The sequence below is a fragment of the Falco rusticolus genome, chromosome 1, assembly GCF_015220075.1.
Source record: "Falco rusticolus isolate bFalRus1 chromosome 1, bFalRus1.pri, whole genome shotgun sequence".
Lineage (NCBI taxonomy): Eukaryota > Metazoa > Chordata > Aves > Falconiformes > Falconidae > Falco > Falco rusticolus.
In genome coordinates this window covers 67,818,699-67,834,174 of record NC_051187.1, presented here as the reverse complement: position 1 = coordinate 67,834,174, position 15,476 = coordinate 67,818,699, and the positions used below count along the sequence as shown (strand labels likewise).

Here is a 15,476-nt window from a genome sequence, read left to right as displayed (position 1 = left end):
TTAGGAGATGAATCGATATGGGGATCCCTGGCATTTGGCTCTAATACTGTTCATCCTCACAGCCTTGTCTAAAGTAAATCACTTGAGTTCTGGTTATGAATTTGAACCTTTCTTGGCAAATCAGGTCCTTTGTGTCCTAGTCTGACACAGCAGAATGTTTCTCTAGTCCTCCTTATTTTCCCAGGTATGGTCGGGAAAAACAGCAGCAATCCCTTTGTTCTACTGGTTTTATTTAACATTTAACAAAAAAAAGGTGGGAGGAAGATATGCAAGCCAATGAACTCTGGAAAAATTGTCCTTCCCTTTTAAAATGAGGAGGACACAGATGGATGGACCTCTCCATGCTGATTTACCTGCAAACTTTCAAACAACTCCACCTATAGTAGTGCCCAACCACTGAGACTTACCTCTTCTTAAGGGGAAGATTGGGCAAGAGGAGGAAGTAGAAGCGATAAAGCTAGTTTGAGGAAATTGCAACATAGTAGTCCTGAACGCATTAAGAAATTGTGAAGAGACATTACTTAGTAGTAGACTATAGTCCATATGTAGTCCACAGGAGCATCCCAGCTGGCAGGACAGTAAATTTTGAAAAAGTTTATTGGATTGCACCAACTTTTCTGAACTTAAGTATTTACTTAAGTGCTAAAACTAAGCAAACACCAGTAGACAGGCAAAACTCTGCAATAACTAGAGCTTAGAAAAGCATTTTTAAAAGGGTTTCAGAATTATGCCAGTCAAACACTGAAGAAGAAAAATAATGTTTCAGACAAGTACAAAGCAAACTTATAGAACAAAGAATTATGATGAGGGAGGATAAGGGATAGAAGTAAAGAATGAAGATGAAACAAAATTATGTACAAAATCCATGCAAGCAGTATGTTTAATGCAGTAGGATATTAAATTTACGAGTGATATTCGAAATGGGTCAGAAAGATGTAGTACTTCAGGCAGAATTGGGGGGTAGGGGTGTAGAAAATTATATAGAAGCACCCCGTTGGCTGTAGCAGACTCTTCCTACTTGGCAGTTCAGTGTTCTGACTGAAATGAATTTGTGATCTTTATTGATATTCTGGTGCCCATGGTCACTTTCATGGTGGGCATCCTGGTAGTCTTGGCAAAACGATTGATGGATGACAATGTATAAACACTTAACTGCACTTTTGGTTGAAGCCATCTTCTTCTAGCCTTCTTGTAGGTGCAGTAAGAGAGTGATAGGTAGAATTTCTTTGCCTGCCCTACTTTTTTTTTGAGGAGGATGAAAGTAAGAGACCTGTGCAGGATTATCTGGTTTTATTACTAAATTTGGCGATTGACACTAACTAAAACTAATAAGCAAAAATTGAGAGATTGAGTACGTTTTTTAAAAAAAAACCACCACCTTATTGAGGACTTTTGTTCTAGCAAAGAGTGGAATCAGTTTTCTTTTATTTTTCTTAAATTGTTTAAGAAATAGAACTATTTAAGAAAATCTATCATGTGAAATGTATTAGGGGTAATGAGAGCATGCTTGCAAGCCTCCACAGAGTGTGGATTGTTTCTCACGTAGGTAAATGAGACCATATGTAGTCGCTACTTTATATCTTTTTATAAGTGACTTTTTTTAGGCATACAAATTTTCATGGTCTTAGAGCCTGTACATATCTGCTACTACTTTAGAAGGCTCTCAGATACCGATTTATTTAGTGGCAATTATGACAATCATTCATACAAATGGTTATTGACATAAAATCCAGAATTCCTTTTCTGACAGTATTATGGTTGTTGGTTATGTTGTTTTGAATTTGGTTGCCTTTTGGTATTCTAAGTATTTTGTTTGCTTTTTCTTTCAGTTGAGAAGGTAGCTAACGAAAGCCAGAAAACCCCCAGAGATGTGGTCATGATGGAGAACTTCCATCATATTTTTGCAACACTTTCTCGCTTGAAAATCTCTTGTCTAGAGGCTGAGAAAAAAGAAGCCAAACAGAAATACACTGATCATCTTCAGTCTTATGTAATCTACTCACTTGGACAGCCTCTTGAGAAATTAAATGTAAGTGTATATGAGTTTATATGTGAGTAGTCTTTCTCAAGTGTTTAGGCGGTACCATCTGATCTCTTTTACACTGCACCTATCATAATCACTATTTTATTTAGACCTGAGCGTGCCTGCCAAGAGTACTCTACGTGTGAGGGTAACAGTCTTGGATGAAAACAACCAAATTTTTCATGGCAATTGACAGTACTGACTGAACATCAGTTGTGTCTTAAGCAAATGGTCCTGAGGAAGGAAGAAGCAAGGGGAAAATAATCAGGAGCTTTGGGACAATTTTCCCCACCTCAACTGCAGAGAAAATTACTGTAGTTCCTGCATTGTTCAACAGTAAAAAGTTTTAGGGAAGTTCCATATGTCTGAAGTTGAACTAAACATTAAACTGCTGACAGGTTCACACTCAGTTCTGTCCACTGAGTGTTCCTGTTCATTGCTTTTCCTATAAGCAGGATTTAAGCCGCTCACTCCCTGATAAGTCTTAAGATGTATTCTCTTTTTGAAAATTTAAATGCTTTATTGCTGCTTCTTGCTTGTTGTGGGTTGATGCTGACCAGCACCTAAGCTGCCACATAATTAACTTCTTGCTCACTCCCCTCTCCGATAGGAAGAGCAAAAGTGAGAAAACCTGGGGGTGGGAGATAAGGACAGTTTAATCAGTGAAGGGGAGAAAGCAAGGAAGAAAAATAGTGATGCAAAGGCAGGCCGGCACTACCTCTCACAAGCAGGCTGATGTCTAGCCAGTTCAGAGCAACAGCCACTTTGAAGACAAACAGTGCCCTTGCCCATTCCTTTGACCCTGATTTTTATAGCTGAGCATGATGTTACATGCTGTGGAAAAAACTCTGGCCAAGTTTGAACTGTTCAGCAATAACCAAAATTTTTTATTGTGTTATCAGCCCTGTTTTCACCACAAATCTAAACCACAGCTCTATATGGGCTGCTGTGAAGAAAGTTAACTCCATCTCGGCCAGACCCGGTGCACTGTTTCAAATGATGTTGTGGCTTTACATGCATGTTCATAGGTGTACTTCCATCCATTTTTGTTACGTTGAGCCAACTGGTGTGGAGCAGTGAAAAGAGAGGGCAATTATGAACAAATAGTGCTGTAATTATGGTTTAAGTAGAGAAATTCCTATTCAGGTGTTTATACAGTTTATCTGAACGATCTTGTATTTTCCCAGGTTATTGGCCTCATTAGTTGAGGATTTTGAGGCTGATTCAGTATTAGCTATAAGGTTGCAAAACATAGCTTGATTGCTCCTGGAAATGATTCAGTCTTATGCTAGTAGTTACGGAGCGCTGTATTGTTGGGCTTGTGCTTCAAAGTTTAAGGCATGGGGTAACACACAACAGTTGTTAAGTAGAACCAAGACTTAATTTGACAAGCATATATATAGATTTATGATAATCATTAATGCTGTTATTGTTCGTTAGCATTTTTTTGAAGGTGTTGAAGCTCGTGTGGCACAAGGGGTACGAGAAGAAGAAGTAAGTTATCAACTGGCTTTTAATAAACAAGAGCTTCGTAAAGTTATAAAGGAATATCCTGGTAAGGAAGTAAAGAAGGGATTGGATAATCTCTACAAGAAGGTAGATAAGCATCTCTGTGAAGAAGAAAACTTACTTCAGGTAAACTAAATCATGGCTTAAGAGCCTTGTAATGTTTACAGAAAGGCTTTTTATTATTGCTTTTGTATATATATCCTGCGAGAAGTGCCTGGCTTCAGAGTAACTGAAAAACCATGACTTCTGAGTGGAAGTTTTTATAATTCCATTCTGATTCTGTTTGTTGTAACGTTGATTTGAATGGTGGTAGTAGAGGTAAGAGTTCAGAAAGAAACTCTCTTTATGATTCCCCAGCTGACCATTAATGGGTGATCTCTGTTCTGCAAAATATACTGGAAGTAGAGAACTAGATTTAAATGAACCGTTAACCGGATAGGAAATTTAGCTGGTACGCTATGGCAGAATATACTTCCAATTACACCTGTTCTCATAGTTTTATTATCTAAGTTTTTTCTTATAATCTGTAAACTTTCTCACTGGAGTAAATGATAAGTAGATTTAAGAGTTAAGTATGTATTAACAGCTTTTTAAAGTCTGAAATGGCAATTAGTAGCACTGTTCTGGTTCGGACTGTTTTGTTTATTTTTTTTAGACAAAAGCAATACCTTTTTTAGGGCAACTTCCTCATCATCTTTACTATGTTCTGCTTTGCAGATCTGGTAGGAGACACATAAACTTTAAAGATCTTAAACTTAATGGGTAAAAAACTTCAATTGTGTTTTTTTTGAATGCAGCAACTCAATTTACTGAACTTTGTCAGCCAGCTGTAGTTCTAAGATGACATCTGAACTGAGAATCAACTAATAAGCCAGTGTTTTGTAGTTCATGTATAGTGTATTGTCCCAGTTGACATTTTCTGAAGTTTACTTTCTTTGGCAGGTTGTGTGGCATTCCATGCAAGATGAGTTTATACGACAATACAAGCACTTTGAAGGGCTGATAGCTCGCTGCTATCCTGGATCAGGAATTACTATGGAATTTACTATACAGGATATTTTAGACTACTGCTCCAGTATTGCACAGTCTCATTAAGTTCTTGAAGGGGGAAGAGAAGCTAGCAAAGTTTGTGCCTGTGTATAAGGAAATCAAACACTATAAATGCTATTTGTTTTTAAAATGTGGATTTCCATGTGTATGTGTAGCTAACTGCCATGTATGTCAAGTTACACTCCTGCTTCAAATGTCTTTCAGGGCAAAATGAAACCTTAGGGGATTTGTTGCTCTTCTGCTGGGTTGAAGTACTGTTTGAAAGCATTAATTCTGTGAAACACTTTGGATATAGTTTTCCCTTACCCTAATGTTCTTATACTTTTTATTTATAATCCCTTCTCTTGCTAAAAGCAGTAAGCACTACCTTCATAGTATGTAAAAAGGATACTACTGTTTTCACTAGTATTTTGCATCTAAGCATTAAAGACTATCAAATTGTTCCATAGCTTCTTGAATGAGAAAGCTGATATGGAACGTAATGCAGTGTGAATACTGCATTTGTGTTCTGAGATGTAATGTGATTATGGCTATAATTCTTAATAAAACCGCGTTCATCATTCTTTATTTCGAAGGAGTGTTTTTTCACAAAGGTGAAAATGTGGCGTTGTTTCCATTGTTTTGGCTCTGGACATTGAGAAATAGGGCAATTCTACTTCAACGCTTCCCCCCCCCCCCCGCCCCCCCCCTTCCTTTTAGTAAGTGTGATGTAGCATCAGTATACTCCCACATCATGTAACCCGTTCCTTCTCCTGGAGCCTCAGCTGCCTGTGATTCAGGACCTAGTTTTTCTGTACAGCTTGAGGAAATTGCTGAGTTGTTGGATAGAGCTGAGGTGTATATAGAATAAAAACAGGTACAATAAAGATAAACATGTAGACAGAGATGCAGATGCAAGAATAAAAACCAACAGTAATATGAAGGTGAATGTTACAAAACTCAGAAGGAAAAACTAACCTGATGCCAGCTTGGCAACACTGAGACACCTGGATGTAGATGAGCATAGTAACATGTATTATAGATCACTAAATCCTACTTGTCTTTTGTTTGCTAACAAAATACTTGATCCAGGTTGTATATGACCTGCTTACAGTGTCTTTGCATGTGACAACAGGTAGCCAAACCAAGACCAAGGGGTGGTGTAAAGGTTACACTTGTCCCATAAGGGTGTTACCGAAATCTTGGAATGAAGAATTTATCGACACCAATGGGATGCAGATAAGCAGACACTTCTTTATTGATGGCTGGGTGCGTGAGTGAGTCCTCTCACGATCAACGCACACCAGGCTTCAAAATCATACACCATCTATAGAACTTACTCATACATAAACATCGTATTTCCCGAAAATCATCAACATATTCTCCTCCCATATCTGATTCTGCGCAGTAAAGATTGGAAAGATCTAGAAATGGGTCTGGGGTATTATATGGGTAGGTGGTACATGAGTCAGTGGTTGCGACCTCCCCCTGCCGGAATTACCTTTTACTTAAGGTAACTGTTTCTTGGCAGGTATCTATGGGTTGTTCCAGTCTACACCCCCCCCCCCCCCCAAAGTTCCCATTAATTCTAATTTTGCATCTCAATGCATTCTCCTATGTAAATACGTAAATACTGTATCCAATCATCTTTAATCTTAAGTCTGTTATCTAAGTTCTAATCATTCCTATTAGGTGATTCTGACCTATTCTTTCAGCCTTGGTACAGTGCTGTACAAAGGATTTCATAGTAGCTGTTGGTTGTTGTGCAAACACAAACTCCACTAAAATATTTCTTATAATTCTGTATTCCTATTAAAATAACTCTGTAAGATCAAATGTGTTTCAATATAATCAAATATGGTTGTTAATTCTAACTAATAATAGATTTGTAACATGGGAATCTGTTACTCCACGCGCAGCACCAATTCATACAGAATCGAGGTGTTTCTCTCTTTTTGTTCCAGTTTGCACGAAGTAGGGAGCTAGGTGGTAATCCACAAAAACTAGCTCACCTCTTAACACATAGTTAAACTTTTCATACACTTTGCGCAATTGTTTACAATCAGGTTTAGTCACACATAGCTCTCATTGGTTGCTACAGGCCTTGTCTCCATCAAGACACAGCATTCCCTTTTTCCCCACCTTGCATGTTCTGTGATAGGGGGGTTTATTAGTAGGGGGCTTTCTTTGCTCAAGGTGGATTTTTTTAGTGTGCCGATTAGGATAGCTCACACATAGCTCAAGTAATTTTCTGTTTGGTCTCATTAATAATTTGGTTTTCCTTGAGATTATGTTGTTATTTCTTGTTATATTTATGTTGACATTGTATAGCGTCTGTTCTTTCCCCCAAGGCCATGCTCCACTGTCTCTTAAGGATTAGCTTTTTTCAAATTTTGCTTTTCTTTGTCGATATTTACATATATTGTGTAAATTTCCAGTGAAGTAACAGACTGGCCTTTTATTAATCGTGAATCTGTGAGCCGGTCGACTACACACCGAGTGTAATTCCCTTCAACTACACAGACAGCTTACAAAAGAGGAGTACCTCTCGCTTCTACATCAGACACCGCAGTCCCTGCAGTCTGGCCATAGCAACTACGCAACTGGCGACTATACTACAGGCAGCAAATGCAAGCAAGGCCCTCCAGGAAAGGCTCGCATGCAGCGGTTGCATCTGTGTCCCCCCGCTGTCACCGCGGGCTCTGCCTCCGCACGGAGCCCGCAGCTTGCACCGGGAGGCAGCTCCCGAGGCAGCCGGGGGGCGCCAGCTGCCGGCCCCGCTCTGTGCCTAGCCCGCCTATTTCGCTCCGGGGTGCAGCGGGCCCCGACGGTGCGCGCAGCCCCTCACGCCCGCCCGTTTTGCCGGCGCTGCCCGGACGCGACTCCCGCCGCCGCTCAGCCGCGCAGCCGCACTGCGTCACCCTCCCCGCCCCTCAGCGCGAGAGCTCCAGGTCGCGCGGGAAGGGGCGGGGCGGGCGGTGGTTGGCTCGGCCGCCCGCGGGTGCGGGCGCGTGCCCCGTTGCTGAGGTGACGGGTCGGAAGCGGCGGCTGCTCCGCGCGCCATTTTCAAACCGCCGGTGGGGCCTTGGGTGGCCGCGCGCGGGGCTGCGGGGCGGCAGCGCCAGCCCCGGCCCCGGGGAGCGCGGCGGGCGGGCAGGGCCTCCTGTGGGGGAGGGGGAGGGTGCTGCCGGGGGACCGGGGCTCCGGGCGGGCGGCGGCGCTCAGCGGCTGGCTTAGGCTCCCGCCGTCCCGCAGCGGCCGCTGTGGCAGCCCCGAGGGCGGCGGGGCTCTGGGCCGCCTCCGCCCGTTGTGCCCCTGGGTGGCGCAGGGTGGCCCGGGCGGCCTCCAGCAGCACCCGGCCTCCGCGGCCGCCTCCGCGCCCTCGGGGCTCTGCGGCCCCGCCGGAGCCGCACCTGCCGCAGCCTCGCTGAAACGCCTCGGCTACTCCTCGGCCGCTCGCCCTGCGAGAATTTGCTTTTAACGGTAGGTCTGGTAAGACCGACTCGGAGGGAGGAGGGAAAGGAAAAATAAACCTGTTTGACAAGGGACTGACTGGCTTTCTGTGGGTACAGACAGGTTGCTGAAAGGTCTATGAGGCTTCCAGTTCAGGGAGTGAGCAGGCTCATAATCGATAGGCCTTCCTTGTACTCGGTGTAAACATGAAGATTTTAGTGACTCTAAAGAAGAAATCTGTTTTCCTAGAGCATGGGTTGTCTTTCTGTTGGCAAAGAGGCAACGCTTTGCAGCAAACGTGGCGTATGAGTATCTAGTCGGAAGTGAACTTCCAGCAAATCAACTTGGAAACAGACTTTGCCAAGACAAGTGCAGGCACATTCAGTGCATCTTGAAAATGATCTTGCAGGAACAGCGTTCCACAAATGGCCTTCAGTGTCCGTGGACTGTATAGAGGTGTGTTTTAGCATTACTGTAGTCAAATGGTTGGTCTCCTATGTGACTTTTTTTACCTGTATAAAAACAAAATCAGCTTTTTATAGCAGAATGAGGTACATAAGCAGCGATTACGTGACAGGAGCAGATGTTTTGCAAACATATTTCACACACACAGCCCCCAGAAATGAAAGCCTTTGTCATGTCTGTTCTGATGAATGAAGAACACATTTTGGTATTTCCCAGAACTGAGACTGGAAACTCCAGTTCATAATTGTCTTTAGTGTTATTGTTATAGACTCAGTAAAGAAAGTGATTTCATAGCATGTAAACTTGTTTGTGCTGATTTCTTTGTGTTCTGTTGTCAGCTGTGTGGCTTTATCTTTCCTCTACACAGCTCAGTGACCCTATTATGTTTTCCATGGCCAAGATAAAAAAGCAGAGCAAAGGTGTATTCTTAAACTTTCTATTGATAATACAAGTATTGCATCTGGAACAGTTTTTAATCTATATTCATCGTGAATTTTGCTGCATTGTTTTCAGACTTTCGAAAGAAGGGCTTCAGTGTGCTAAAACTTTTCAGTTTCATGTTCTACCTGTAACAGTTAGTCTAATACATTCTTCTTTCACACAATTTTATGCAAAATGATTCTATACTTATAGCCTGAAGGAACTGGATTTGAAGTTTCATTACTGCCTGTCTTTCATGTCAGTGTTCAATTTCAGTTGTTGGTGACTTAGAACAATAGGAAACAGTTCATAAGTGCTATATATGTCTATTTCATAAACACAGGCCTTCAGAAGAGGGCTTACAACCATCCAGGCAAATCACAAAATGAAGCACGTGAAAGTTGTCATCTCTAGCAGTGCTCACGAACAAAGGAGGAACAAAACTATGAGGCTATTAGCTCTGAATATCTCTTCTGTGAATAACTGAAAGATGCAGTCATTTAGACATCTTGATAAATCCTTGTCTGGAAATGCCTGATTTAAAGTACCATTTAATTTTCCCTTTTTGTTTGTTTATCTGATTTTTCTGTTTTTCATCTAAAATGGAAATTACATTTTCTTCCTTGCAGCACGAAATCACATGAAATATTTAGATAATGAATGATGTGAACTATTTATGCAGCTAATGTAGCCTATCTCATGGGAAATACTGAAATTGTCAAGAGTGCTTTCCAGTACTTCACAAATTTACAGACAAATCTAGTAAGTTCAGCGTACCTTTCAGCATAACTCAGTCATGATTCACAAGGCTATTAAGTTTCTGTAAAGAAAAGGATGTTCTGGATTGAGTTGACTGGCTAAGAATGATGTAGAAAACTTGAATTTCCAAAAAACTTTTGAGAAGGTTCCTTACCGAAGGCTTTTAAGAAAGCAGGTCTGTCAGGAATGGAGAAAAGGTCTTTTAATGGCTCACCAACCCCCTTAAAGGGTAGAATGTACTACCTTACAGTGAATGTGCAGAATATTTTCTGCTGTTTAACTCTGATTGGTGATCTGAAAGAATGGGTTAAACCATGACAGACAAAATCTGCTCATTATGTGGATGTTATATGGATATGTTAAGAGCAGTCCAAGGGTTGCAGAAGAGTGTTACTGGACTGGGTAATAAAGTGGGAGTTAAGGAACAGTGTTAGTAAAGGCAAAGTAATGCACGTCATGGGCTCTGAAGTAGCAGGTTTTGCTCAGAAAAAGAGACATTAGTGTCACTACGAATGCATCTAATTGATGCTTTGGAGCAATCAGGAATGCAAATTATAAGTTAGGAATCATTACGAATACTGTAGACTACAACAAAGAATCTATGGCTGCTTGGAGCAATCTCAGTCTCAGGAAAAAGCATGGAAAAGGGACACGCTGTACAAGTTAATAGAAAATTTTGGAAAATAGATTTGCCCTCATGACTGAATGAAAGCATGAATAAGGAATGATTATTTACCATGTCTTACCAAAAAAAAGAAAAAAGGGGGGAGGTGGGGCACCCATGAATTTCTGTTATACTTTTCTAGAGATTCAGTTAAACCCAGGAATTCATTGCCACAGGGTTTTTCAATGTAAGAGTGAAAAGACTGAAGAAAATAATTAGACATGTCTAAGAAAGGTATGTCAGGTAGTATTATAATGATTTAAGTTCAACATTAGGCCCATCGAGTCCCTGCGCTGTAGGGTTATAGAAAGAGAAGGTATGTAGGAGTAAGGTTTGGCTCGTGGTTTTTTATCTTTTTACGCTCTTGCTGTGGCAACTGTCAGAGATCTGGGGTATTGGGTCAGACTGATCTTGGATTCAACTGAATCGGTACAGCAGTTCATATATTCATTTTTTGTCTCCAGAACCCCAAATTTTCCTGATGGAGAGGATACTAGATACTTTCTGATGTCATGATGGGACTACTGATAGACTTTAGGATATCAAATTCATGCTATGGCTGTCTGTCATGACAGATGCCTGGAATTACTGACATACAATTTCTTTCCAACAAAGACTGTACAAGTCTTTGAAGACTAAAATATCTGTGTTAAGCTGTCTGAAATAATGTTCCCTAATTATTATTCTTACTTTCATTTCTGGATATTATGTATACCTATACTCCAGCTACTAGCTTCCTGGGCTAATTTTGACTCGGATGTGGCTCTAGGGAGTATATTAGTTTTTCTTATTTGGTTCTGGTGGCAATAATGTCTTGAACTAAAAATACCCAGTCTTCAACCAGAAAGCTGTTGGTATCTCTCAATATTGGAGTAAGTTTTGGTAACTACACCTCATTTAAACATCCATTGCAGTGATTTAGCAAGATCCTGTATACTTCCTAGCCACAGTTGCTGGAGTGCTAACGTCTGTCCATTTATTTTCTCCACAGTTACTGTAGAAAAACTTACTCCTTAACGAGCTGAGACACAGTTTTGTTCTTGATGTTTCTTTTGTTAAATTTTCTCAATGTGATTTGTGGAAAAATCCTTTCTCTTTCCAAAAAACAAGCCTGATGAATGATTTAAAATTAATTCAATCTTTTTAACTGATATGGTTGTTCTTAAGGAGGAGATGGGCTCAGGAGTTACCAGCGTACTTCTGTGACAATATAAGGTGTATTCCTGGGACTAAATTTAAACATAGTAACACAGTGACTATTTTCCTGAATTCAACACCAAATCCTCAACATTAATGCAGAAATACCAAGGTCTCGTCACTTCTAGCTTTAATCTTTGGCTGCCAAAGGAGAATGAAGAGCATTTAGTACACATTAGTACATTGACCTCCACTTGGTACATTGACAGGTAGCATTCAGTGGAAGGAAGGCACCTCCTCCGCCGTTAACCGTCCCAGTGCAATATGTAAAGGATTGTTCTCCATGCTGTTGCTTATTTAATATTGTGATATTCTGAATCTCTCCAAACAAATATTTTGGCAGTGCTTGGAACAGATGCTGTGCTCAGAAGACCGGTGATTTTTCTCTCATCTGTGGAGCAGTACCTGGCAACCACAGTCCCATTGCTAGACTTACCTGTAGTGTTTTGGTATGATAAGATTAAATCTTTCCAGCTTCAGACATGAGAGAAACTTGCATGTTTACTAGTTTTATTATTAATAAATAATTTTACTTTCAAATACCTGGATGTGTTTCTTTAATATCTTTTTAAGATCAGGGGATTGTGAAACAGCACGGTGTAAATAACATCTATATTCTGTCCACTTTATATGAGATGCAAACAGTGCTTCTTCAGATTGGTAGTTTGGCTGCTGAGGTCTTTTTAGCCAGTAGGTTAATACTGAAACTTCTGAAGAAATGTGAGGGAAAATGTTTTACAGAAATAAGTGTTTTTCAAAAATATTTCTTAATATGTGAAAGCATCTCTTCAATAGTTGAGGAGCATCAACTTTAGCATTCCATTTCTTTTCTTGTTCTATTTCTAAATCCAGAAGGACATAACAACATAAAAATTGTACCTCCCTCAAAGGTACATGGCAAAACCAAAGTTCTCAACTGATTTCAGATACAGTGGTGTTGATCCCTTTTATATCAGGTTAGTTAGAAAAAGGTAACTAATCAGTCAAAAGAAGAAAAAAACCTAAAATTCAGGTCCTTGAACTGTACTTTCCAGAAAATTATGCAGGTAGGACTATAGTACACTGATGTTTGGTTTTTTTCTTTCCTGTTTTCACTCATAGAAAAAAGGTGTTCAAAGTTAATCTGTCCTTAAAATTTTACACATTTTATGCAATTTTACAGGTGGTTGGTTGAAGTTAAGTACTGCCTTGTGAATTTTGAAAGTAACATTTATATCTGAAAGAAAAAAGTATATGGAGTTTTTGAGAATGATCTGTCAGTTTGCATTGTGGAAAATAACCGTGATGATTCAAAATAAATTTTGATTTTTAATGTGAATAAATTCAATTGAATTTAAATAATTAAAAAATTGAATGAAAAAAATTAAAATAACCAGGATTCAAAAAATCATACTCTGCTTCTTAGAATCATACTCTACTTGGTCTTCCCACAGAAAGATCTTTTTAGAGTTCGCTTCCTACATGCTGGGATGAAAAATGTATGTTTTATTCTAAGATGTTAGGAAAGAGAAAACTAATTGCCAAAGCAAATATTTATTTTAAAGAAATATGTAAATTTTTAGTTGCTCTATGATTTTCTTTTGGTTTACTTAAATTTTAAGGACAAGTTTATGCACTGTGTTTTCTACACAAAAAATGGATTTTCCATTACTTTTTTTCTGTATTATTCCTTCTTTAAAGGACAAACACTGTAACAGACAAGCCTTTGCAGGTGTCCTTTTTTCCTTGACTGTGACAAAAGCCACTTTGGAGGTGTGTTTACAATGACTACAACTGCAGAGCGAAGGTTCGTTAATCTCAGGAAACGTCTAGATCAACTGGGCTATCGGCAGCCGTTGGGAGTGGAGAGTTTACCTTTGGTGGAAAAGCTTTTTAGGTATTCAAAAGGAGATTCATTAAAAACCATAGTAATCATGTAGTAGATATTGTTTCATTTTTGGCATATAAGTGAGAATGCTTAGTCTGAAGATTTATTTTCAAGCGTTGTTATTTCAGAACTAATGTTCAGTTCCTGTCTATGATGAAGTCAAATGGGTTTGCTTAAATGATGAAAACATCTTAAGATTTCATTTAATTCAGCAGAATTGCTTCTAAAGATCTGTAGTCTAGGAAAATTGAACTTTTCTAACCCATAAGAGAGCCAAGAATAGTTGCAATTGATATGTGCTTAAAGGACGCACTCTTATAACTGATCATATAAAAAATAATCCCTGTTGTCTGTGCTGTGACTTAAAACATTCACAGCTCTGATTTTTTGGGATCTCATTTGGAGAGGTTTACATTTGCTCTTTCTGCAGTTTTTTCAGGACACATAATAGAAGAAAAACAGATTTTTCTGGTGACTTTCTTAAGATATCTGCCATTTCATGGCTTTGATGTGGTTACGAACATAGTAATTTCCATAGTAATCCAGTTATATTTGGCTAAATATCTAAATGTAGGTATTTTGGTTCTGTTGCTCTCTAGCATCTCATACAGATGGAAGAATGATAGGTAGGCAGATGTGGAGTAATCTTCCCTCAACATTAAGTCTCATTTTGGTGCCTAACAGATAGGCTTAATCTCTCAATCTCTGATACTATTTTCACAGAAATATTTATAGCTGCTTACCACTAGTCTCTCTTATGGAGCTTCTGATCTCCATATAAATACTAGCAACCTCTGGGCTTTTAAAAATCTTTATTTCAAGCTTCTTCTGTGGCAAGTAGTGCTACAATTTATGTAGTGCTTGGAGGAAAGAATAATTTTGCCAATTTTGAATATCTCACTTTATGTAGAAAAGAGAGTTTATTGAATTATCAGATGTAAACTCCTGATGCTTTCTAAATACCTTAATTTTTTATATTTGTCCTGCCCTTTCCTATTTACTTTTTTCCAAGTGAATGACTCCTGTCTTTGGTTTTTTCTGTTGTGAATGTTCTCTTTGCCTCTCTGAACCCATTTGTTCTACACTTGACATTGTCTCAGGGAAGGGAGTTTGTTTCTCAGGTCATAATAAATATTTGCACCTGTGATGTAAAGACTGCAAACATTTTTGACATGTCTGATGCTCCTTTATTCTAGTGACCTAGTTCATACAACTGAGAGCTTGCGCAGTGCAAAGCTATCTGCTGGGAAAAATGAAAAAGAATGCAGCGATTATGATGCTATTTTGGAACCTTATAAAACAGAGAATGCTAAACTTACCAGGGAAAATAATGAACTACATTTAGAATTATTAAAACTGAAAGAGCAATCTGATCGTCATGTTCAAGGTAATGTAAAGATTGTGATACTTTAAAAAAATATTTCTGTGCCACAATAAACCTGAGGCCAAATCCTTGATCTGCAGATTCATTTATGTTTACTTATTAAGTGAACTTGAGTGGTCATTGACTTTGGTACCTTTGATAAATTAAGACTTGTGCACAGTGGTTCTTTTGTAGTTGAAAAGCTTCTGAGGTCCATAATCAAACATGAAAATGGTAGAACTTTTTAACATATACTTTCATACCTTGAAATGCTACTTTTAAATTTAAATACTGCTCTTAAATGTGCCTTTATTCTACAAAGGCGTTTTATTTGTACAACTTATATAAATATGTATTTTTCTGTGTTTTTATATATACACATACATATATGTATGTGTATTTGAAAATATCATGTTCTGGAAAAAGAATGTAGGATTCTCCTTATGTTTATTTTGGTGCTACTAGGAAAAATAATAATGAATAAGAAAGATAATATTGCTTTTCTCTCCCTTGAAGATTTGAAAGCCTCCTTAAGGAGGGTTGAACGTGAAAATGCTGACTTGAAATTTCTAAATAACCAATATGGACATAAAATTAAAATGCTGGAAAAAGAGAATAAAGCCAGGACTGAAAAAATTGAGCAGCTTCAGGAGAAGAATCTGCAAGCAGTAGTGGAAACACCTGGTGAGTGTAAATAATCACAGGTATTTTAAGTTTTCTGTGGGCT

The 15,476-nt window shown here is 39.1% G+C and overlaps 2 protein-coding genes across 20 annotated transcripts in view; both read left to right on the top strand.

Annotated features, from left to right (window-relative positions):
• The window catches only part of EXOC1 (exocyst complex component 1), a 30,228-nt gene extending 25,079 nt beyond the window's left edge, over nt 1–5,149 (top strand). For all 8 annotated transcript variants that reach the window (XM_037382766.1, XM_037382737.1, XM_037382799.1 and 5 more), the window contains 3 exons: nt 1,830–2,029; nt 3,464–3,658; nt 4,475–5,149. In XM_037382766.1, the coding sequence (XP_037238663.1) occupies nt 1,830–2,029; nt 3,464–3,658; nt 4,475–4,627 (548 nt within the window). In that variant the 3' untranslated portion in view covers nt 4,628–5,149. The remainder of the gene's footprint in view (nt 1–1,829; nt 2,030–3,463; nt 3,659–4,474) is intronic.
• A 2,598-nt stretch (nt 5,150–7,747) lies between these two features.
• The window catches only part of CEP135 (centrosomal protein 135), a 37,002-nt gene continuing 29,273 nt past the window's right edge, over nt 7,748–15,476 (top strand). For 5 of the 12 annotated variants that reach the window (XM_037382726.1, XM_037382682.1, XM_037382706.1 and 2 more), the window contains exons 1-4: nt 7,748–8,044; nt 13,200–13,395; nt 14,583–14,773; nt 15,266–15,433. In XM_037382726.1, the coding sequence (XP_037238623.1) occupies nt 13,283–13,395; nt 14,583–14,773; nt 15,266–15,433 (472 nt within the window). In that variant the 5' untranslated portion in view covers nt 7,748–8,044; nt 13,200–13,282. Of the gene's footprint in view, nt 8,045–9,548; nt 9,662–13,199; nt 13,396–14,582; nt 14,774–15,265; nt 15,434–15,476 lie in introns of those variants that run through there. The other 7 variants (XR_005103567.1, XM_037382675.1, XM_037382637.1 and 4 more) reach the window with 4 other exon arrangements.